Source organism: Pithys albifrons, chromosome 3 (assembly GCF_047495875.1).
Source record: "Pithys albifrons albifrons isolate INPA30051 chromosome 3, PitAlb_v1, whole genome shotgun sequence".
Lineage (NCBI taxonomy): Eukaryota > Metazoa > Chordata > Aves > Passeriformes > Thamnophilidae > Pithys > Pithys albifrons.
Genome location: NC_092460.1, coordinates 86,053,483 through 86,076,766, shown reverse-complemented (window position 1 = coordinate 86,076,766; position 23,284 = coordinate 86,053,483). Strand labels below are relative to the sequence as shown.

At 35.2% G+C, this 23,284-nt stretch overlaps 1 protein-coding gene across 2 annotated transcripts in view; it reads left to right on the top strand.

Moving 5' to 3' along the window:
- Positions 1 to 23,284, top strand: part of TBC1D22A (TBC1 domain family member 22A) — a 150,293-nt gene that overhangs the window by 56,870 nt on the left and 70,139 nt on the right. For both annotated transcript variants that reach the window (XM_071552574.1, XM_071552573.1), the window contains exons 10-11: positions 7,632 to 7,707; positions 20,582 to 20,709. In XM_071552574.1, the coding sequence (XP_071408675.1) occupies positions 7,632 to 7,707; positions 20,582 to 20,709 (204 nt within the window). The remainder of the gene's footprint in view (positions 1 to 7,631; positions 7,708 to 20,581; positions 20,710 to 23,284) is intronic.

Genomic DNA, 23,284 nt, shown 5'->3' with positions numbered 1-23,284 from the left:
CCTCAGCTGAATATAGCCAGTGTGGTTTGGTCAGGGAAAATGGGATATTTAACTATCTGACAAGCAGTCTCTGGAGTCCCCACTAACATTGTATAGCTGATATGGAAAGACAGTACTGCAGTCATCCTCGAATTCTGTATGAACAGATCCTCATGCTAGTCAGAAATATCTTCTTTAGAAATGTGGAAGCCCTGTCAGGGATTGTCAGAAATGCTAGCAGCTGTTATTTCTGTACGTTGTTCTCTTCAATGTTTGAACTGCATATTCTTGCTCTGTGTCTGTCTCTGCAGCTACTATTGCTGTCAGTCCATCTGTGAGTCAGAACTTTTCTATGGTAATAAGTGTTTAGTAGTTTCCAGAAATCCAGATTGTTCATTATATGCTAGTGTCTTGTCCAAGTTGGATGCTGGCAGTGACAAAACATGGTGGTTTTTATGTCTTGAAGGTGTGACTATTCCAAAGTTTGCTTGGTCTGATATATGCTTTAAAAAACTAACAGCTTTTTGCAAAGTCATGAAGATGAGAAGTTTCATGAGAAATAGGTTCCATAGTCAGGACAGGAATTTGTGCCTATTCAGCATTCTACAATGGCTTTTCTTTTGATTAGAAATGGGCAATTTCACCATCTTTAGTAATCACTTATCAAATGATACTCCTAGGTGATGTTTTTCTGTTACTCAATCTGCATGTCATACGTGAGACTCAAACCTTCTGAAACATAGGCCTGGACACAGTAGGTGCTTCTATCCAGAATCCTTTCTGTATTCATGCTCTGATTTCTATTTCTCTTAATAATCTGTTGGAGCAACTACTGCTTTATGGTGTTTTAAACTTTCAGTGAAGGGAAAGAAGATTCAAAGAAGAGCAAGAATTTAGAAATTTTTCTATAAAGAAGTTTTACCTTTCTCAATTCAGGAGGTTTCTAGTAGCTTGCTTACTCACTAGAGGACTTATATTTCTTCCCATCAGTTTGAGAAGAGTGAATGCATCACTAGGGTACTATGCATCAGGATGCCTAGTAAAAATTTCAGAGTCAGTTGCTAACTCTGCTCAGTTTAATATGTGTCTATGATTTCCTGATATTGGAGCCTCAGGTAATGGTATTGGGTGGAATGGAATGGAGTAGATATGACAGTAGATTTTGTAATGTGATTTCAAAGGAATACAGGAGAGCACAAATAATTAGCCATGTGCATCAGGGCAGTTTGGAGAGAGCATAAAATAGGCAGAATTAATGGTTAAAAGTTAAAAACCTATATTCTATAATATTTTCTATAGCACCTATAAAGCAGCACAAATCTGACAGCTTTTGGAAGGAATAAGCTTGCAAACACCTGTACAGTTTAATTGTATTTCCAAAGTGAATTTTGATAAAGTCCTTTATGAAAACTTCATAAAAATGCTAAGCATCCATGGAAGAAGCATTGCCTGCTATCACATAAGGAGAAGAAGTGTTTATATAAGTAGTCCTTGAGAGAAAACATCACTTTTCTAATTTTAAAACCTGAAATGAGCTTGTGCTCTATGCTATTCTAGGCCCTTTTGTCCATCCCATTTGAAATGATGGGTTGAAAATTAAAAAAATCATAATGGAGCAAGATAAGTGTTATCAAAGGTATGGAACAGTTTCTGGGTGATGGATTATGTTCTCCAGTTTGGATGACTTAGCTATGTGTAGGAATGTAATACAAGTTTTAAAAATGATGAGTGGCATGAAGAAGGTGAATAGGGAGGAGCTGCTTTCCATCTTGTCTGATGCAAGACCTAGGTAGTGTCTCGTAATTCTGCTGAGTGATAGTCTTCAAAAAACAGAGTCATTGAGTAGGTGAGCTGCTGGGCTACTTGTCAAGGAATGGAAAGCATTTAACGTGGGCTTAGAGCCTGAACAATTTGAAGTTTAGTTTATGAAAAATCTTTAAACAACTTTAATTATGAAGGTACCATCTCAAGTTAGGGAAGTCTCAGCTCTGCAAACTGAAAACCGAGGATGTTGCAAATACATCACTGCAGGCTTACTTTGCTCCTACCATCCCCTGTAGTCATTTGCTGATGACTGCTCTTAAAAGGGAGAAACCAAGGGGGTTCTTCTGTTTGGCCCAGAGGCCAGTTTTAAGTTTGTAATGATAAGCTTTGATTGGTACTTCAGGTAATAGAAAATTGAGGGTAGCAGTAGGATTTATCCTGAAGGCTGTAGTTTTTCTTAAGGGCAAGTGTCTTCAGAAGCTCTTAAGGGGCCAGTGTCACTGTGAAAGCTAAAAATGCAGTTTTCCAGCCTGTCGCTGAATAAAATTTTCAGTAAGACAACAAACCTATTTGTAATCAATAGATGAAATCTTCTGTGCTATCAGTAGACTTCAGCATAAACATATTTTATCTTCTATCCAAAATTTACAGCATCAGCTTTTGGGATTGTAGGTGTTCATATTTATGATTTCTAGCTCTTACCCAGATTTGAACTGTTGTCTGGCCTATTGCACAATGCAAAAATATATCCTGAGCACTTTTGTTATTGCTACTTTAACTGTCTTTGTACTTTATAATACATCCACTTGTGTAAAACTAGGTTTGATTACACCCAGTAAAAGATGGGATCTTTGGTTCTGAGGCTGTCAATACTATTCTAACACGAGGATCAGTACCTACGTTTTAATAAGCTGTTGGGTTTTTTTCATCATTTTATGTAGGAATAAGTATGATACTGGTTTACATGTAAAAATATTTGGGCTGCAATGCTTTGTAAATCTCTTTCCTACTACTTAGGGCATTTTACATTTTTAAAAGTCGGACTTAATAATTACAACGGTTGAAAGAACTTTTCTTTTAAAGGAAGTATCTGGAAGTAATTATGGAACATGCTATGGAATATGTGCTAACAGCATAGTCCAGCACACTTATGTGTTTGCTCTCATGCATGCTCACTCTCTCTTTCCTCAACTGTGTTTAAGAGTGAATTTACATTATAATTTCCATCTTCAAGAAATGTTTTGGGTAAACTGTGCCTGGCATTGATAGTGTTACTATACATGCTGACTTTTGTCATCCAATGTCATGCTTCCCTCCCTCCTCCCCCTACCTTTTCACATAACTTTGAGAGCAAGGTGAACCAGCATTTTAATAGGAGTTTGCTTAGAGAATTCAGAAATATGTAAATTAAGTAGTTGAGTTAAAAAAATAAAATTCAGAAGATCCATGTCTGACATAATGAGAGAAGAAAGAAAGCTTTTTTCTTTCAGTTATCATTTGTTCATGTGATACTATACCTGAACATTCCTAAATTGATGTATTAGGAATTCTTAAATATACACCAGTAGAGAAATTAGACATCTATGTCTGTGTGTCCCTAGGATGTATATGGATTGCTTAATGTATGCTTTATATTTAAAAGCCCTGATCTGATAGATAAAACCTTGTTAAAAATGAACAAACAACTTAGGAAGATTTTGTATCAAAACTTTCCATTTGCCTCTATAAATGGTGAGATTTTTATCAGTACCTTGTTGGTGAACAGCATGTGTGACCTGAAAAGATGGAGAAGCATTATGCCCATACCTCTGTTTGGCTGCAGTTATTATGTCAAATTATTGACAGTGTTTTTTCTTTCACTTTGGCTGGCTCTGTTTCTCCTTCATGATGACATAAAAGGTTGTTTTTCTTTCCTCTTCAGCTTTCTTTATCTTCTTCTTGTAAAATTATTCCATCATCTCCTATTAAAAGAAAATGCCTGCAAAATCTCCCTTCCTTTCTCTCTCTCTTACTCCCTCTTTTCCCCTCTCTTTTCATCCCCTTCCCCATGCTCTTTTTTTGTGAATATGGAAGGATAGTCTCAGTTAAATTTGTTCTATGCATTGTTTTCAAGTTTCCTCCATTTAGAGTTTCTCTATGCTTAAAAAATTGTAAGAAATTGCCTAATACTTTTTAAAATGTTTAGTGAAGTCTATAATTTTAGTATTTTATTATAAGTTGTAATGACTGTGTTTTGAGAAGTCCTGCCAGACCTAGTTGTAGTTGTAGGGAAATGGGGTGGTTAAATAGAATAAGTGCAGACTACTAACACAAAAATTTGAAGCTGAAGCAAGTTTTGATCTCTCATGACATTATAAAGTCTTAACCTTCTGTATTTTAAGGTGAAACTAATTATGTGTCAGAATCTGAACTAGATATTATAACCATTCAGCTGTGAAGTAGGTTAGCATAGTTCACTTGGAAGTGTGTTGGAAGCTATCTGAGCAGAACGGCAAGGAATTTAGATACTGCACACCAGTGCATGAATTTTTTATGTTGATCATGAATTCTCTTGTGTACTTATACACACTTTGTCATATGTGAATCCTTACTGGAAAGTGTCAAGAACACTGTTTAGAAATAACAGTTATTTTATGTGAACTCTGCTACAATCTGTTCAGGCAAGACAAGCATGTTATCAGTTACTTATGACTTGTTCAGAGTTTGTCTTTTGCTTAATGTCAATGGTCAAAATTACACAAGGAATAAATGAGGAAATACAACACAAAAATTTGCAGGATGAGTAATGAAAAGAAGATCCACAATTTGGAGGGGGAATAGGTAAGAGAGTTGAATACTGGACTAGTTTTTTTCTGTGAAAGGTAGCAGAGAACTTGTATGGGCTTATGTGGTAAGGTTTTTGTAGCAGGGTGGAGCTGTAGGGGTGTTTTCTGTGAAAAACCCTGTGCAACAGTGAGAGAGAGGAGTGAGAAAATATGAGAGAAACAGCCCTGCAGACAGCCAGGTCAATGCAGGAGGAGGGGGAGGAGGTGCTCCAGATCATGGTGAGGCAGCTGTGCCCCTGCAGCCCATGGAGGTCCATCATGGAGTAGAGATCCACCTGCAATCCCCATGGAGGACTCCATGCTGAAGCAGGTGGAGGTACCTTGATGGAAGCTGCAGCCTGTGGAGAAGAGCCTGACCCGAGCAGGCTTTCTGGCAGGACATGTGAGAAACAGCAGATATGAAGTGTTATGAACTGACCATAGCCCGTTCTCCATTCCCCTGCAGCTCTTGGTGGAGAAGAGGTAGAAGAATTGGGAGAAAAACTGAGTCAAATTTCAAAGCTGGTATCGCCAATTAAATTGAATCATAGAGGAATTAAAATCTTAGCTGCTGTACTTCAATGTTGCAGCTTGACATGTTTTTTCTCTTAACTGTTTTACTACCTTGTTCCTCCGCCTATAAACACAAAAGGGGCAAGAATAGTAGATAGGAAAATACCATTTATGTTTACAAAGTTATTCTCACAGTTTCACAAACTTTAGAAAGTCAACTACAAGTGTCATAGGAGGGGATATGTATAACATAGTTTAATTAGAAGAGAGGACTGTGGGAGCCAATAAAGATTTTTCCAGTTAGATGAATGGAGAATGAGTCCCAACTGTGTTCATTTGCAGCTGAAATAATGAATGGAAAAATAAATAAAGATCAGATGTAGTGAAAGCAAACTTACCTGTTTTGAAAACAAGGTGACAGTTTGGGGTTGCATTTCCATGTGTGTATAGAGTAAATTAGACTTTGAGAAAGAAAACAGTTTCAGATTCATAGATCACAGTCAGGAGTTGCACTACCTGGGGAGAGACTAATGATCGAAGTTCTGTTCTAGCGTTTTAACTCTGTGTTGACTTCAAGTGTTAAATATGTGAAAATACTTTTACAGAGGATCTGTTGTTACAAAGGAGATAATGAGTACCATGCTGCTGTACTTTGAGTGCAGTACTTCTTCTAGAAATACTGGTTAACTTTCTTTAAATAAATAAATAGAATAGTATATAAACATTTGACAAAAAAAAAGGCAAACCAACAAACCCAAACCTTTTTTGTTGTTAGAGTAGGTTCTGTAAAGAAAATTATTATGATTTCCTAAAGATGCTGTATCCTGGATATTATACATAACTAATACAGGACTGTGTCTGCCTTGTATAAAAGGCAATTTTCCAGTACATAGGATAGTTTCTTTGTCCCTGAAATGAGATTATAATAATTTGAATTCTGTGTGAGTCTTTCCATTCTTTCAATTTTGGCTTTCTTGCTCTATAGAGGATACTTATGTTCTGTTTGAGAAACAGCACCAACAATATGAAATGGTTGCCTATTTTACTTGGTGAGTCCTGTGGAAATTGCAAAAATTCAGATAATTATTCTTGGTTCCTTGTTTACTCTGTTTCAGTTTATACATTGATTTCTGATGTTAATTACTGTTAAAGGGCTACTTCTAGGCCAGTAGAAAATTTTGCTATAATTTTTAAAATAGCTACTACTGTGGTCAGTTACAAGTGACCAGAGCACACAGTAGACTTTTTGATACTGTAAATCACTTGTTGGCTGATGTGCTGTGACTAACAGTTATTAAGGTATCATTTTCCCTTGTGAACTTTTAGGCTTCATACTTTATGGCAGTTTTATAGAATTTGAAGATTAAATTGCCATTCAGTTTCATAGAAAAATCAAAATTAAAAGAAAAATCATGTAAATATAGTCAAGAAAGTACTGTTTTATTTTTTAATTTAGAAAGTTGCATCAAAATACATAAAAATGAACTGATAATTATGTCTTTTGCTCTAGAACCAAGTTAAAATTTGAAATCAAGTCAAGAACAGTATTTCAGTGTCAGTGAAAATTTTTTTAGGCTGATTTTTGAGATAGTTACCTCTCTAATTGATAAAGGAATTACTCTAACAATAGCAGTTGAGATGAAAAATCTTTTACCTTTGTTTTCTGTGTAAGTAGTGGTTACACAACAAAAATTTACACAGCAACTTTCTTTTAAAATATGTATGGGTAATTTTCTTTTCTTAAATATCTCAAGAACCAGAGCAAGACAACCATAACAAAATGAGTTGAACGAAGGGATTCTCAATTAAATATTCTGAAATATTGCTGTATATTGAAATAATGTAATTATTTAAAAAGATGGATCACTTTGGGGTTCAAGTAGAGATATCTTTCTTGTTCTCATTATTTCAAACTCTGGTCTATATTATAGAGCTACAATCCAAAAATTAAAAATCCATTTAGATTTGATATATTCAAATAAATATATACAAAAATAATGCCATTTTAGCTAAATAGATTTTATGTTGGATTTTGATGCGTGATATTAATTGTGATCTTAGGTTCAGAACAGTTTTGACTACATTAAACTGACTTTTGATTTCTTGTGCTACTTGAAGTTATTATTCTGCACTTCTAAAGATCAAATTCTTTTTCTGTCTCTGAATATGGTTTAATTTTTCATATTTTCTACATTATTTGTGTTGGAATTGTAAATTTATGAGAAAAAAAGTCACCTTAAAAAACTCTAATGTGGCACAATTTGGCAAGTAAGATGAGAGCCTTTCAAAGCTACTTGTACCTCTGCAGTAAAGCTGTTACTTCACTAGATTAGCAAGCAGGGAGCAATTGTTTCAAGCTTAGGGTATATATTGTTAGAGACAGGTACTTACAGGACTGAACAGTGGGATGATTCACTATTTTACTGTAGAAGCAGACCTAGGAAATATAGAAGCAAAACAGAAACACCATAGGAAAACATTGAAAAATATGGATTTAGATAAGTAACTGAAAGAAATGAAACCTTTTTTTTCTTTTCTACAACTAATACTTGCATGTGGTCTCCTCTTTAGGATAACTACACATTTGCACAGCCAGGAATTCAGAAGAAAGTGAAAATGTTGGAAGAACTTGTTAGTCGGATAGACGGTAAGTCTTAAAGACTAAGCTAATTTCTAACTGATGTTTGATTGAAAATATTCAGTTAAAATCTTTGCAAGAAGACAAGTCACCAGCATTGCAGTCACCTGCAGTCATTTGCTGGGGTGATATCGCCTTCCTCAGGTCAGGTGTCATCATTAGTTTGTGGCACACTGGCCTTCGTGGATTACTGTCGTGTATCGTTTAAAGGAAAGCCTCTGGAGCATGAGCCACTTTCATTACTTTTTATTAAAGCAATATAATCAAAATTCAATGGCAATTTCTTTGCAGCAAAGTAATGACCACATACAAAAGGCAGCCAGTATTCATTTCAGATTAAGCCTCAGTGATTGTTGTAATTCAAGCAAGTCACAGCGGTTGTTTATGGTTGTCCTTTGGCACTCTATTTTGTGCCTTTGTGCATCGTTTTGCTATCTGGAATGCCTGGATAATTTCTCTGTGGAATCCAATTAATTATGAACTCTGGAAATAACATCTTTAATTTTATAGATAAATTGCAGTATGTGCAGGGTTACTTTGAGATTATGCTTTCATGTTTTAGCATGGCACTTTGAAATATTTTCTACCTTCATCCTTAAAATAATTCCCTTCATGAAATGCTGACTGTCGTGTTCCTCGAACAGAGTTTAATTAAATGAAATGCAAGAGATAATGCTTGCCCATTCTAAACATACTCTCCTGATAGTTTGTTAAATTAATGAATAGAGTATTAACAAAGGGTTGCCAAGCAGAACCAGGCATATATTTGCAACTCTAGCCTGTCAGTGATGACTTAGAAAAAATATTTCTTGTGTAGCTTAATAATTGATAATCTTCTTGGAAACATTAATTCCCTCTTTTTGTTACATATACTATGAAGTTTTTTTTGTGCCAGTGCTTACCATAGGGTATTTTGCCTGCTCATAGGTGCATCCTGAATATTTGATAATGGTCTTTGTGCTTTTCTAGGATGTTAAAGTATTTTTAATGATCAGAAACTAAAGGCAGGAGAACAGTGTTTGAGTAATATTTCAATATAAACTAAAATGTAAAATTTTCTTGTAGATACATTTTTTAAAAATGCAAATGGATATGAAAAATATAAGGGGGTATTTTTGTATCTTGGGTAGTCAAATATTATATTCAAAATATCTTTTAATCAATGTATTTTATTACTTCAAAAATAATCTTGTAATTTGACATTTTATATGTCATTTCAGACTTGGATCAATATTGGTGTTTACATTTCACTTATAGAAGCAAGTAATTGTTTATTAAATGAAGTGTATAATTATGCCTATAAATAGACTTCCTTAACTTGGTCAGTGAACATTTATATAAACAAATTTTTTAACCAAGTTTTTAAAATTAAAAATAGGACTCTGATAATCAAAATTATTGTTCGTTTTAATAAAAATATTAAGTATAATTCAATATATTATTGTTTGGTTTTTAAGAAAGAAATAAGTACTGAAGTCTTATTTGTACCTTCAGTGCTTTGGGAGTATAGTTAAATAACTTTTCTCAATTACTAGGTTTAGGAAGCATTATTTTTAAGCTTTCACACTTTATTAAAAAATAAGGCAGACAGTAATAGCAAACAGTTGTGTTTTCTTATACTGGCCTTTGATCATTCTTTATAACTGAAAGTAAAAATGTGGGTTCCCGATATTTGTCTAATTTAAAATAATTCTGTGAGGTCTTTATAATTTTTTGTAGTTTTCACTAGACGTCATGAATGTTTGCCAGTTAATGTTGATTTTTCCTATTGTCCTTAATACTTACAAATTAACATATCAGAATAATTTTAATGCTAGAGAATTTCCATGATTGAGTAGTAGAGATGTTTTGAGCAGTATAGTTGGAGCAAGCAAAGCAAAATCCTTACTTTAGAGGATTTAACATCTTACAGGAGGTATATTCTGCAGCTTGTCCATATGGCATACCTGTAACGTACGCAGAAAAGATGTTAAGGGAAATTATTTGAAAAAGTAATGGGATTATGATGCTTCAGAGTGGTGGAGATTTCATTACATGTTTTTCCATTGTAGAAATTAAGAAGTTTTAAAGAAAGCTATAATTGCTCTTTGAAAAAGAAGATAGCAATTAATTTGATTGACATTATGGAAATTTATAACTGTTTATGTTATATGGAGCCTCTGGAAATGAGTGTTCAAAACCTCTGCCCTTGTCCCTCTTGATCTCTCTTTAGCTAAGGAGACAGGGCCAACTTAGATCAGGCTGTGTAGAGTCTTGACCTGTTGAATTTTGAGGTAATGCTGGGGGTGGAGATTGTGCAGCTTCTTCGAGTAAGGCTGTTGGGAATTTGACTCTACTTCCCTTGTGATATTTTTCTAAAAATAAATATTTTTTCTTTTTTATAGAATTTATGTCCAATGCCTTTTATTTTATCTCATATCAATGTACCTCTGAGAAGAATCTTCCCTCCCACTAGATAGTTCCAGCTGTTTGTAGACTTCTTTTTAAGGCTGAACAAACCCAGTTCTGTCAGCCTCCTTTCATGTGTAAAGTGCTTCAGCTTCCTGTGCCCCTCCCTGGATTTGCTCATGAATGCTGGAGAACTGGAGGTAATGCTGCAGACACAGTTTCCCAAGTGGCAAATACAGAGGAAGAATCACTTGTCCTGACCTGTTGTCTTCTTTCTTGCTTAGTAAGCCCAGCATATATTTTGCCATTCTGCAAGGACACTCTTGACTTGGGTACAGCCTGTTGTCCACCAGGATCGCCAAGTCCTTGGCGGAACTGGTTTTCATCAAGTTGTGCCCAGTTAGTGCTTGCTGAATGAGACTGTTCCATCCCAGACAGAGCACATTTTTCTCTCCTGAACCACAGAAGGTTTCTGTCAGATATTCCTTCAGCCTACCAAGGTCGTTGCCAATAGTAGCCCTCACTTTAAACACATCAGCCACTCATTCCAATCTGGTATCATGCACAAACAGTCCACTCTATGCTATCATTAGTTTTTAATAAAGATCTTGCACTGTATTGGCCCCAGCGCTGACTCCTGAGGGATGCCATTAATAACTAGTTGTCAACTGGACTTGTACTACTGATCACAACCCTTATAATAAAGGCGTTCCTGTTAAAAGTTTTGGATAGTGAAAAATACTTTTAATATTCTTAAGGCTGTTTCTTTTTGTCTAGAAGACTGTCCACTCAGTTACTTGCTTTTGCAAGAAAAACACACCAAAGTACATGTAAGATTAGAATAAAGTTTTAGTTGTTAATTACACAACGGTATATGTATACTGCTGTCATATACTTTTGGATGCCTCAGATAAGGGATGTTGAACTAGTTGACTTGGTGGCATCATGACATAGTTTGGTTAAATTATGTATTATTGTGCTTTAGTTTTAATTTCTTTTTGCTTTTGTCTTTTTATATTGGATCTACTATATTGTAGTTAAAGGGAAGTAAGTATATGGTTGATATGAATTCAGTGCCTTTTTTAAAAAACAAAGCCCACCTCACAATCTGTATTATCTGTATGTAACTTAAGTGCTAATATAGGTTACTGTAGAAGAAAATAATGTTCCTGTGGTTGCTGTGTCACATTATTTTCTTGATGCTGGGTAACTGCATGGTGAAGAGAATCTGATGTAATAAGTAGCTGTGTGAGTGGATCAAGCTCATACAGCTCATTTGCTATTAGTAATGGATTACAAGTTGATGAAAAGTGATGCTTTTGCTTTGGAGAGTGCAAATGCATTATGTTAGTGATTCAAGCAAACTTCCTTAACCCAGCCTTATGGATCACAATTCCCTTCAAATTAACTGTCCTTGTGTGTACACTACAGAACATTGCAAAAGACTTCAAACAGCAAAAATACTGCCTTAATTTAATCATAATTTCCTTCTGCTTAAACTCCAGAAAATAATTGTGATTAATTGTGTTTAATGGAATTTTTTTAGTTTGTTAATAGACAAGATGAAATTTGAAGACAAAACATTTGATCTCATATATCTCGTCATCATCATTCAGATTTTTGTAGGAATTACACAAAACATTGAGAGGGAGGGTCATTAGATAGCTCACTAGTGTAAGGAATCTGTTATAACTAATTATCTTTTCTGCTTCTTGTGATGCCAGTAGAGCTTTTCTGCTCTAAAGCATTTCTCATGGTTTAGAAAAAGATCTACTCATGGGGCATGCTGTTTTCCACCTTTGTTTCATTTAGGCTTGAAAGCAAATAGATGTGGTATAGGAATGCCAAAATTACTTCAGGATTCAGTTTCCAGAATTTACAGGTGCTTAGCATTTGGCTATTTTCATGCTTGCGAAAATCACAACTTCTTCAGTTTCCTGTAAGATGTCTGGTAATGACATTAGAGCTTGAGACAGAAGTCCAGCCATTTGTAGATAAAAGTAGTCTTGTGTTTCCACAAACATTGATAAAGGATGATAAAATCATGTAGCATTCTCTAAAATTAGCAAGAAGGCAGTTGTATGGAAAACTAGACTATTGTAGTGTTAAATTTATTTTTTATTTATGTTTGCTTCTTACTAGTATTACAGAAAACTATACAGTCAGTATTGGCCACTCAACTTAGCATAAGTATCCTGCATCTTGTGTGAGGATAAGTTTGAAAAGATTTTTTTCTGCATCTTTTACAAGACAGCTCAGCTCAAGGTTTTTTATTTGTGTTCTGCACAGCCTGATCTTATTTTTAGTTGTAGTTAAAAGAATTCTGTGCTGTTATTGTTCCAGATTCTTTCACCAGAAATCAACAATCTTTTTGTAGAATTTGCCCTTGAATCTTAGTAACAAGATATGGAAAAATAAAAATGCAGAAAACTATTAAAAAGAAAAAACCTCTTACTGTTACTATATGTAACTTTCTCCTTCTCTTGAAAATGGAAGTGTTGGAAAAATACTTAGGAACATAAAAATAGTGCTGCATTTTGACTTCCCCATAAGGAAGTTTATCTAGAATTCTAACTTTTGAGTTTATTAAAGAGCTGTGTGTTATTTCTGGGCTATTAACGTTTTAAATGTCCAGAATTCATTTAAGTTTCTTACAGTTTCATTGTGTGGACATTTGGTATTCAGGAGGTTTCTGTCCCAAGAGATGAAGGTGCCTATTCCCACAGAACTGTCCAATGCTTTGAACACAAATGTTTCCCAGTTCTGCTCAGAACTTAAATTCTTATGATGAGTTAAGCCAAAGAGGACTTAGAGATACCCACTGAGTAGTTTTAATACTTTCACAGGTTCTGAAAGATTTGGTTTCTCTGCTGATTGAACTTTTTAAACTACAGAGAAAATTGGTTTGCTTTTTTCTTTAGGAAAATCTGAGTCTCAAAAAGGCAAAATATTGACCAAGACTAATACATTTTCTCATTAAACGGTTTACTGTTGATTAATAAGAAGTCACAGAAAAGTCATCTGTTCAATATACGTGATAAGATATAGATTAATTAATTTGTTTTTTAATTGGAATCTTGGGTGGTTATACAGTGAACTGATAATGAAACTGTGGTAATAGGTGACATTTGATCTATCTTCATTACATATTCAATCATGCTAATGATTTTTTGGTTGATGGTTAAAGAATGCATAATTGTATGTGCAAAATTATGTTCATGTTTAATTATATTGTAAAACATTTTTCTGACACCAATAACTTTGAATTAAGATTGTGTTGAAGTATCTGGAGAAAAGAGCTCTAATTATAAGAGTCACAAAACTGGTATTCCTAACCATGTAAAAGCATTTTGAATTGGAAATGGACACAGAATTTATTTAGACTTTACTGCTACTATTGAAAGTGAGTGATTAATAAGGACCTTGTCTGTTGGTCTATCTTTATATGTCAGCTTGGTGCTGAGGTGATTAAAAATCTTGTAAGCATTTCATAATTATTTTAATTAATTTGCACCGTAAAACTCTTTTTCATTATAATAAAGCTATTTTATTTAGCTCACTAGTAGTTATTTTATATCTGATTTTATGGTCGTAATTACTGTATTATACTTTAATCCACTTATAAGTGCTGTTCATTGGGCACTATAATTAATTAATATATCTTTTAAATCATATTCTCATGTTTTACTGTGGAGATTATATTTATATGCTATTACAGAGTATCTTAGTAAGAGTTGAGACTGTAAAACCATTTGTAAATTCCTGACTGCTGTAAGCACTTTAATTTTCAAATAGTCAAAACTTACTATTGGCATGGCAAATTAAAAAAAAATAAAAAGGGAAGAAAAAGGATGTTTAACATGATGAAGAATTTAAAAAATGTTAGGCATAAGCCTTTTTCTGAATCTGCACTGTTACGATTCAGAAGAACAAGCTAGAGAACTGTTGGCTAGCAGGGTGGTTCTCTTCTGGTCACTAATAAATGTTTTTCTTAATAGTGTCCTGCATTTTGTGTTAGATACCACAGAACTGGTACTTTCATTTGAGGCAACTGGGTCTTCCCTCCTCCTCTCCTTTAGTATTTTCTTCTTTGACTTTGGGATCAGGATCTAGGGCTTTTCAGTATTGGAGTATCAACCATATCTTTTGTGTATGATGAAGATACTTCTCAGTCATAACTATGAACTGTACATTTAGTGAGCTAAATTCAAATAGAGCATTATTTTTAAATTGTAAGCTGTGAGAAGAATATAATTTGGTAATATTTTGGATTTCTACCAGTTATATTTTCATTTTTAGGACTATTCAAAGTATTTTTTAGTGAATTTATTGTAATTTTCTACAGTGGATGATTTTAGACAGTTATAAACTAAGTATGGAACAAGAAATAATGAGAATGTAAATATTTTACTTGGATCTCTACTATTACTTGAAGCAGAATTGTGTATCATAGTAAGATATTGTCTTGAGGTGCACATATATGATCTTTAGAATGTCGTCTTCAGTCATCAGGACCTTTTGTTATTAATGTATATTAATAAAAGTTAATATACATAACCACTAATAACTCATTGCTAAGCTCTAGTCATGAATTCACATTGGGGGTTGTAAGCCTTAATCTGCATCTGGCAACATGGAGTGTTGGGATTTTGCTTCAAACTCATTTTAACAATGTAGAAATTACTCAGGAGGAGAGAGAATTCAATTAAAAATTAGCTTTTAGTGGGTACAGTACTCAGAAAGAAAGCAGTCAATGACTGGTGACAAGGTTTTTTGTTTTGAACAGCCCTGTTTGATATGTGGGAACTGTGTAACATGGGCATTGAGTGCACTCTCAGTTTGCACCAAGTCAGGTGAGAGTGTTGGTCTGCTGGAGGGTAGGAAGACTCTACAGAGGGATCTGGACAAGCTGGATCAATGGGCCAAGGGCTCTTGTGTGAGGTTGAAAAGACAAATTGCCGGGTCCTGCACTGGGGTCACAACAATCCCATGAAATGCTACAGGCTTAGGGCAGAGTGTGTGGAAAAGTGCCTGGGGGAAAAGAACCTGGGGGTGCTCATCGGCAGTGGCTGAACATGAGCCAGCGTGTGCCCAGGTGGCCAAGAAGGCCAATGGCATCCCGGCTTGTATCAAAAACAATGTGGCCAGCAAGACCAGTGATTGTTCCCCTGTACTTGGCACTGTTGAGGCTGCACCTCAAATCCTGTGTTCGGTTCTGGGCCGCTCATGACAAGAAAGACATTGAGGTGCTGGAGCATGTCCAGGGAAGGACAATGATGCTGGCAAAGGGTCTGGAGCACAGATCATATGAGGAGAGGCTGAGGAAGCTGGGGTTGTTGAGCCTGTAGGAAAGGAGGCTCAGGGGAGACGTCATCACTCCCTAAAATTACCTGAAAGAGAGTTGTTGTCAGTCAGTTCTCCCAAATAACACGTGACAACAGGAAGTTGTGCCAGGAGAGGTTTAAATTGGATATTAGGAAAAATTTCTTCACCAGAATGATTATCAAGCCATGGGACAGGCTGCCCAAGAAAGTGAGTCACCATCCCTGGAGTTATTTAAAAGATGTATAACTGTGGCCATTAGGAGCGTGGTTTAGTGGTGGGCTTTGCAGTGTTAGATTAATGGTTTAGTGTCAAGATCTAACAGGTCTTTTCCAGCCTAAGTGATTGTTTGATTCCATGGAGAACAGGAGTTCTAGTGTGTTTCTGTAGCATGTTTTCATATGTTGTGTGTGTAAATGGCAGTGCCAATAAGCTTCTATGGCAAAGGTTAACTCATGTTTTTGCTGTTCATTTTGCCTTGGTAACAGAATAGTTACTCTTGTAGCTTGTGTGTATGTTTTAAGAATTGTGTGGCTCTTCCTGAGAAATACTCTTCTTCTGTTCTTTGAACTGAAAGGCCTCTTTACCAGAGATTCTTAGTCTAACTGCATTTCAGATAAGTTTTAGGAAATAGTATTTTTTATATTTGCAATGAAATATGAATACAGTATTAATAAAATAGAGTTAAAATTAAGTGCTCAGGGTATGAAATATGAAAAATTAACTTTAAGTAATATTTAAAATTTCAAAAATAGGTCAAAGTCAAGCATCAGAAAACATTGCTAGGGTTGATAGGAATCTTTGAATAAAGGTGAAAACCAAAAGGCTAATGTTCTGAAGTGATAAAGCGTACTGATGGATGTGGGGGCACCACGCTGTTGTGCCACTGTAATTTGGCACTTCGTACATAATTTTATATTATTTTGCATTTCCTCTTTGCTTATGTGTAAGCTTGCCTAGGAGTTCATTCTAACAGCATCCCCCAGTCAGGCCAGCAGTCATCATGTTTTAGTTCAGGTTATTTCTGTCCTTAACCATTTGGTTTGTGAGTCTGTAGTCACATACAATTTTAATTTTGAAATCAGTAAAGCGGCATGAGAAGTTGACACTGAACATGAAGAATAAATATTTTGTGTGTATAGACCTTCGGACATGAAAAGCATCTGTTTAAGGTGGCTAAATGTGATAATTCAAAATAATGTATCCAATAAGTCTATTTACTAAAAATATGAATAGTTGTAAATGGCTTTTATCTACAAGTTACCTATTTTTGACAGTGTGCTACTTTGGAATGCACCTGTATAATATATTCTTTAATCAGAAGACTTCCTTCACCCAAACTTTATCTACAGATTTATCAAAAATATTGGGAAACTTATTAAATATAATTCTTATTTCTTTTGAATTTTGATTAAATAATTTTTTAAATTGTAAAATAATTTTTCCATCAGAAACTTAAGTAGAAGTAGTTTTTATAAAATACTTGAAGTCTTAAAGCTGACAGTAATTGTACTTATTTTCATTGAAATGGGAAATTAAGATTTAGATTATGTTGATCGAAATTACCTTTATCAGCAAATTACCCTCTACTCACAATTACTTACAAAGTAGGAAGAATTAGCTTTACTCAATGCATCTTCTATTTTAGTCTTGCATCAATTGTGTATAATGCTGAGAATTTAGTAATCCATTTTTCACCTTGTTTAGATTAGAAAGCAACTTTCAAGAAATTCATTATTCCCATTAACAACTGAAGCTGAAATATCACAACTTGCACAATTTATTGTTCTTCATTATTTACTTTCAATGGCTGCAAGCAACCAAATGAAATTTGTTTCTGCTGTGTGAAGAACAAAAATGTTTGTAAGTTAGTAACTTACTTAGAAATAAAACTTTTTTTTCATCCTGCTTGATGTAGTGGGTTATCTAAATATAGTAGTCTGCAATATAAGTATCTAAATGTGACATTGAAAAAATAAATGCAACACAGTATCTCACTTCAGTATGTTTAACTTGCAGATAAATTTGCCCTGAGCAAAGGCAGACACACAGCAGTAATTTAGTATTTGTCTTGAATTAGTGACCTAATAATGGTGCACTGGGTGGGGAACTGGCAGAGGACAAGGCTCAGAGGCTGCATCTGTTTGGCAACTGTTCACCAGTGGTGTCCTTCAAGGTTCAATTCTAAGGCCACCTATATTCAGTATTTTTATCAGTGATCCAGATGCAGGAGTTGAATGCACCATTAGTGAGTTTGCTGATGATACTGTACTGGGAGGTGCTGTTGAGTCTTGAGGGAGAAGATGCCTTGCAGAGGGATCTTGTTAAAGTGGAGCATTGGGCAATCATCAGTGATTTATTTAACATTTGAAAATTTAACAAGAACAAATGACAAGTTCTGCACCTGTGATGAAGTAACGCTGATCACAAGTATAAAAGTAGGAGAGGAGTGGCTGGAGAAACAGCCCTGCAGAAAGGGATCTGGGGTTCTGGCTGGTGGCTGCTCAGTAGGAGCCAGTGGTGTGCCCTGGCAGCCAGAGGGCAAACCCTGTCCTGGGGTGCATCAAACACAGCATCACCAGCTGGTCAAAAAAGTTGATTATCCCACTGTATTTAGTACAGGTGGAGCCTTGCCTTGAGCACTCTGTGCAGTTCTGGGCCTCATGATTTAAGAAGTACATGAAAGTTCTTGAATGTATCCAGAGGAGGGCAAGCAATCTGTTGATAAGGCTGGAAGGCATGTTCTGTGAGGAGCAGCTGAAGACTCTGGTCTTGTCTAGCTTGGAGAAGGGGAGGCTGAGAGGCAACCTTCTTTTTCTCCATAGCTTCCTGAGCAGTGGAAGTGGTGGGAGAGGTGCTGAGCTCTTCTCCTTGGCATCCAGTGAGAGAGGGGGTGGGAATCCTTCAAAGCTGCAGCAGAGTAGGTTCAGACTCAACATTAGGAAGCACTTCTTTACTGAGAGGGTGGTTGAATACTAGAACAGGTTTCCTATAGATGTGGTTGTCAGTGTTTAAGAGGCATTTGGACAATGCTCTTAAGAAAATGTTTTCACTTTTGATCAGCCCTGAAGTGGTCAGACAGTTGGACTGGGATAATCATTGTAGGTCCTTTCTAACTGAACTAGTCTATTATACCTGTTTGGAAGTTGAAGGCTTGCAAGCCTTTGTGTGGAAGATGAAAATACAGAGGCTTCTGAAGCTTACACTGTCTTCAAAATGTGGACTTTTACATATAAACTGCCTTGTTTAATTATTAAACATATTTCTCTAAGGTTGCAGAACATATGTGGTTATCACATTTGTCTTCTCCTTCCAGTAAGTTTTCAAGCTTGAGTACTTGCTTAATCAGCATTTTCCAAAAGGAGAAACTTACCACTACTGTGCAGAAATTCATGCCTTTTATAAAACTCATTTGTTGCTTATTTAAAACAAATAAAACAAACTAACAAAAACAACAAACAAAAAACAAATAAAAGAAGTGTGACCCAGATTGCTGCTGAGGAAGGGCTGCAGAGCAAGCCCCATATTTGCTGTTATGTTTGGAGTGCTGGCTTGATGCTCATTGCATTTGCAGAGTGAGAGCTGAGAGTAGGGTGTTGACTCTCTGCCACCTGCATGTTTTCATGCTGATGATGACTTTTGCAGAAATACTGGGAAAGAGGGATGTAAAGGTGATGGAAGGATACTAGGTTTATAGAGAAAGGGAGACTAGTTACAAGAGCTTGAGACTGGGAGTCTGAGGCTATTATGGGTAGGGGGAAATCCATCACAAAGTTCTCATTTAATTTTTGAAATATTGACAATATGTAGGCACAATATACAGTGGTAAAGCTGTAGTACTTTTCCTGTACACATAATGACAGAAAAGGAGAGGGAATTGATAAGATGACTTACAAGAGCACAAGATCATTACCCCTTCATGGTCATTCTCTACCATTTCACATCCCATAGTAGAAGTTCAGTCTCTTGTGTAGAAGTATCTAATTAGCTGGTTAATGTTGTACATAAAAATGAAATTAATAATTTAAAGTTTCACATATCTTTATATATAGCTATGACTAAAAAAAGTTTCTAGGAGCAGTAACATATATTTTTAACATGTTTCTTCAGTTTTATGTATTTGCCTATATTTATATTATGGAAAAGTATGACTTTAGGAACATAGATACTAGGTCTGCTGAAGAGTCTTTGCCACAGATAGATGGAGGCCGACATGTGCCATGGAGAAATACCCCAGTGCGTTATACATATTGAGATCTCCCAGGTGGCAGATAATGGCAGCCCCTGAAACAGGCCTCAGGCTCTGCTAAGTGAGACCAACACAGAGAACAACTGCTCCCAAACCTCGAGGGAAGAAGAAGGAAGAAACTTCCACTCTCTCTCTTATCCGTACTCCCTTGTTAAGTAAAAAACCTAATGTGGAATACCTGGGAAATGGGCATTTCCTTAGTTACAACTGGTTACTAAGGAAGGCCTGGATCAAAACTATCACTTTATCACAGCTTTCAAATAGTAAACGTGCTACAATAAACACATTGTGTATGGGTACTGGTTTAGAAACCATTGATTTGTACTGGCTTTATTTGCATTTATTTGTTATACCAAGAAATTATTTAAGCTGCAAATTGGTTAAGTTTTCTCACTGTATTTCCTACACATTAATCTCAGTTTTATTTTTGTTTTATCTCAATTGAATGCGACCTTTGCATATTCTTTCATTATATTTCTTTGCCTTCTTAATTTAATATTGTCTTCTTTTTATTACCAACACTTTATTTTTGGAGGCCATTATGTTATTTGGAAACGTTGTTTCTTGTAATCTTCCCTCAAATAATTTATAGCCTAAGAAATTAATGAGGATATATGCATGTAATCATTTCACATTATAACTTTGTATATTTTTGTGGTATATTGTAAGCTCTGATTTTAATGTTTTCTTAAGGTAGTGTGACTCAGATCAGTTGTTTAAGCATCTGTAGGCAGAAAAATCAGTCCAGTGTAATGTTTAACTAGTTTATATTTTAGGTGTTTTCGTTCAGTTGTAAGAACTTGCATGCACCACCACATTTTATTTCCTTGAGGTTGGAGGAGTATTTTATTGTCTTAGACAGTGCATTTGATACTTAAGACTTCAGAAAAGTTGCAGTAAAATACCTGTTTATTTTATCTTCAGAACAAGTTCATAGGCACTTGGATCAACATGAGGTGAAATACTTGCAATTTGCTTTCCGTTGGATGAATAACTTGCTGATGAGAGAAGTCCCTTTACGGTGTACCATCAGGTTGTGGGACACGTACCAAGTAAGTACTTTTTTAAACCTCTGTAACTCTGGTAGTTTGTTTTGGACATGCCAGTATCTTTGTGAGTGTCTTTTCTTAAACCTTTTGTTTTAGTGTCATCTGGCAATCATCATAATATGAGAAAAAGCCTTCAATGATCACTGCTACTTAGAAACATTTAATGTCCTCAGTTTTCCTGCCCTTCAAAACCAAACACTTGATGTCATGCTAGTTTATAGTACTAAAATGAACCTTGGTTTAAAGTTAATGTCGGTATTCCCTTCTGTCTCTTCAGAGAAGCAGAACATTGGATTATGCTTAATCAATGCACTCCATCGATTCTGAGTTGCAGACTTCTTATCACCCATGTGTTTAATGCTCAGTCCAATCCTAGCTTTCAGTCTTCAGTTTTCAGCATTCATCCCATTGACATATCTTCTGTCTTATTGTTTGTCCAGACAAAACTCTTATGTTACTGATCTCTGTTTGCAGTAATTAATTTTCCTCAATGCTTTCTTTTCTGACTACCAAGAGAAAGAATTTATATTGTAGAAAGAATATTTACTCATTCTTACTTCTGTTACTTGATGTTCCAGTAGCTTCTGATTGCAATTTTTGACCATGTATTTAAACTATATATCCTTATCTACCAACTTTGTTGTTGAACTTAATGGGAAAACCCCCCTAAAACGGAACAAGAAAAAGTAGAAGGATTTTAACTTCCTTAAGAATTTTCAAATGAATTTGTTAGTAAACAGACTAACTCATAGTTTATTTCTCATGAAGAGACGTAACGTCTTTGAACATCAGTGTCTTTATATCTGCTTGTTGGTAGCAATCTTCAGTTAGTTTCATGCACTTTAGTGCCAGAATGTCTATTTAGACTATCTATTCAGACCTCCAGTAGAGGGTGGAGAATTGCTTGCTATTCATTTAATGAGTCCAGTAAGTTGTTTCAGTGAAGTCTGATGGTATCCAAATCTGATAAGAACATGCTAAGTGAGTAATCTATCACTTCTACAGTTAATTGTCCTAAGAGGTGGTATCCTTGCAGGGTTTATTTTGTTGTGAGTCTTCAACAAATTTCTGAATTGGGCTTTTGCTTCCATCTGCAGTCCTTTTGCCTCTTTTGTCTCATTATAATATCTGTTATTCATTGTAATATTTGTTATTACCTGGTATTTTATTCCACTGGAAAATACTTACTCTTTGTAAGACTCATTTGATAAGCTGAAAGATTGAGCTATTTAAATGTTTCACTGTAGCTAATTTATCTCCTTTTGAATAATTTTTCTTGCTATTGCTGCACCATTTATGAGTCCTGAAGGTTTTTTACTATGCTCACTCTAACACTGCACTTGGTACTTGATCACTAGCTTGATCTATGTGTTAAAATTATATAAGAGCACTTCCTTAATCCAGCTAACAACCCATATGTGCCCAAAAGTTAAATGTTTTTGCCAAAGCTTCATTTTGAGCTCATCTGTGAGCTATGATTTTATGATAATGTTGAGAAATGTCATTTGCAAACCAAGACAGTAGTTAATTTCTCAAACTGTTGCCACGCTGAAGGGAACGCCTTGTCATTGCTAGTCCATACGCACCTCTCAAGGTACACTTCAATGGGTTCTTCATCACTAACGTGTGTTTCTGATTATTTAATTCTGATTTTTAACAAATTCTGCTATATTACAGTAGTTCTTTATAGTATTTAAAAGCTTAATACTTAAGTATTTACATAGGATTTCCAAGTGTATCTTTCAATTTAAGGCTTCTTGTACCTAAATATCTAAATGGAATTCTTATACCTAGAGTGGGACTGTTTTTCTGTATTAAACAATCTTAAGAAATAATTCTGTATTTTGACTCAGCAAGTGCAGCAGATCTGTGCTGTTTTCTAGGTTTCATTATTTAGTGGTCTGTAGTGTATACATTTCTTGTCTAATAGTGTATTTAAAACCAGTAAGGATATCTTAATGTGGACACCTCTGTGACCAACCCCTTTTCTGAACAACCTCAAACAATTTCTCAAGTTGCTAATTACATTTCAGTTGTGCTTATATTAAACTTATTGTTAATCTGTAATATGGATCTTATCACTGTGAAAATACAGATAATAAATGCAGTGAACCTACAAGAGCCAGTAAAGTTTGTGCAAAATTTTTGCTAAAGTGTTAAGCAATAACATTATAGATTTTTACACAGATAACTTGTCATTAAGCTATTCCCTTGCATGTGATTTCTAATTTAATAATTTACAACTGTATCAGCAGTGCTGCTTTCCAAATGAAAACACTTTAGAGGTGGAATTTATTCAGTTGGTTATATCATCTGACTTGTGTTTTTAGCTCTAAAGGCTGCTATAGGCCAAAAAGGTCATTTGGAGATATATTTTAAAGAGGTCTTCAGAGTGTACAGCTATGGATGGACCTGTGTTTTTGGATTTGAAAGAGAGATGTAAAATGAGTAAAGGCAAGGAATCTATTAGGGGATCTTTTTTTTTAAAAAAAAAAGAGCTTTCCAGATACAGATGGGAGGGACAATAATTGTAAGGGCCTGGATAGATGCTTAACTGCTTTTGTTACTGTACTCAGAG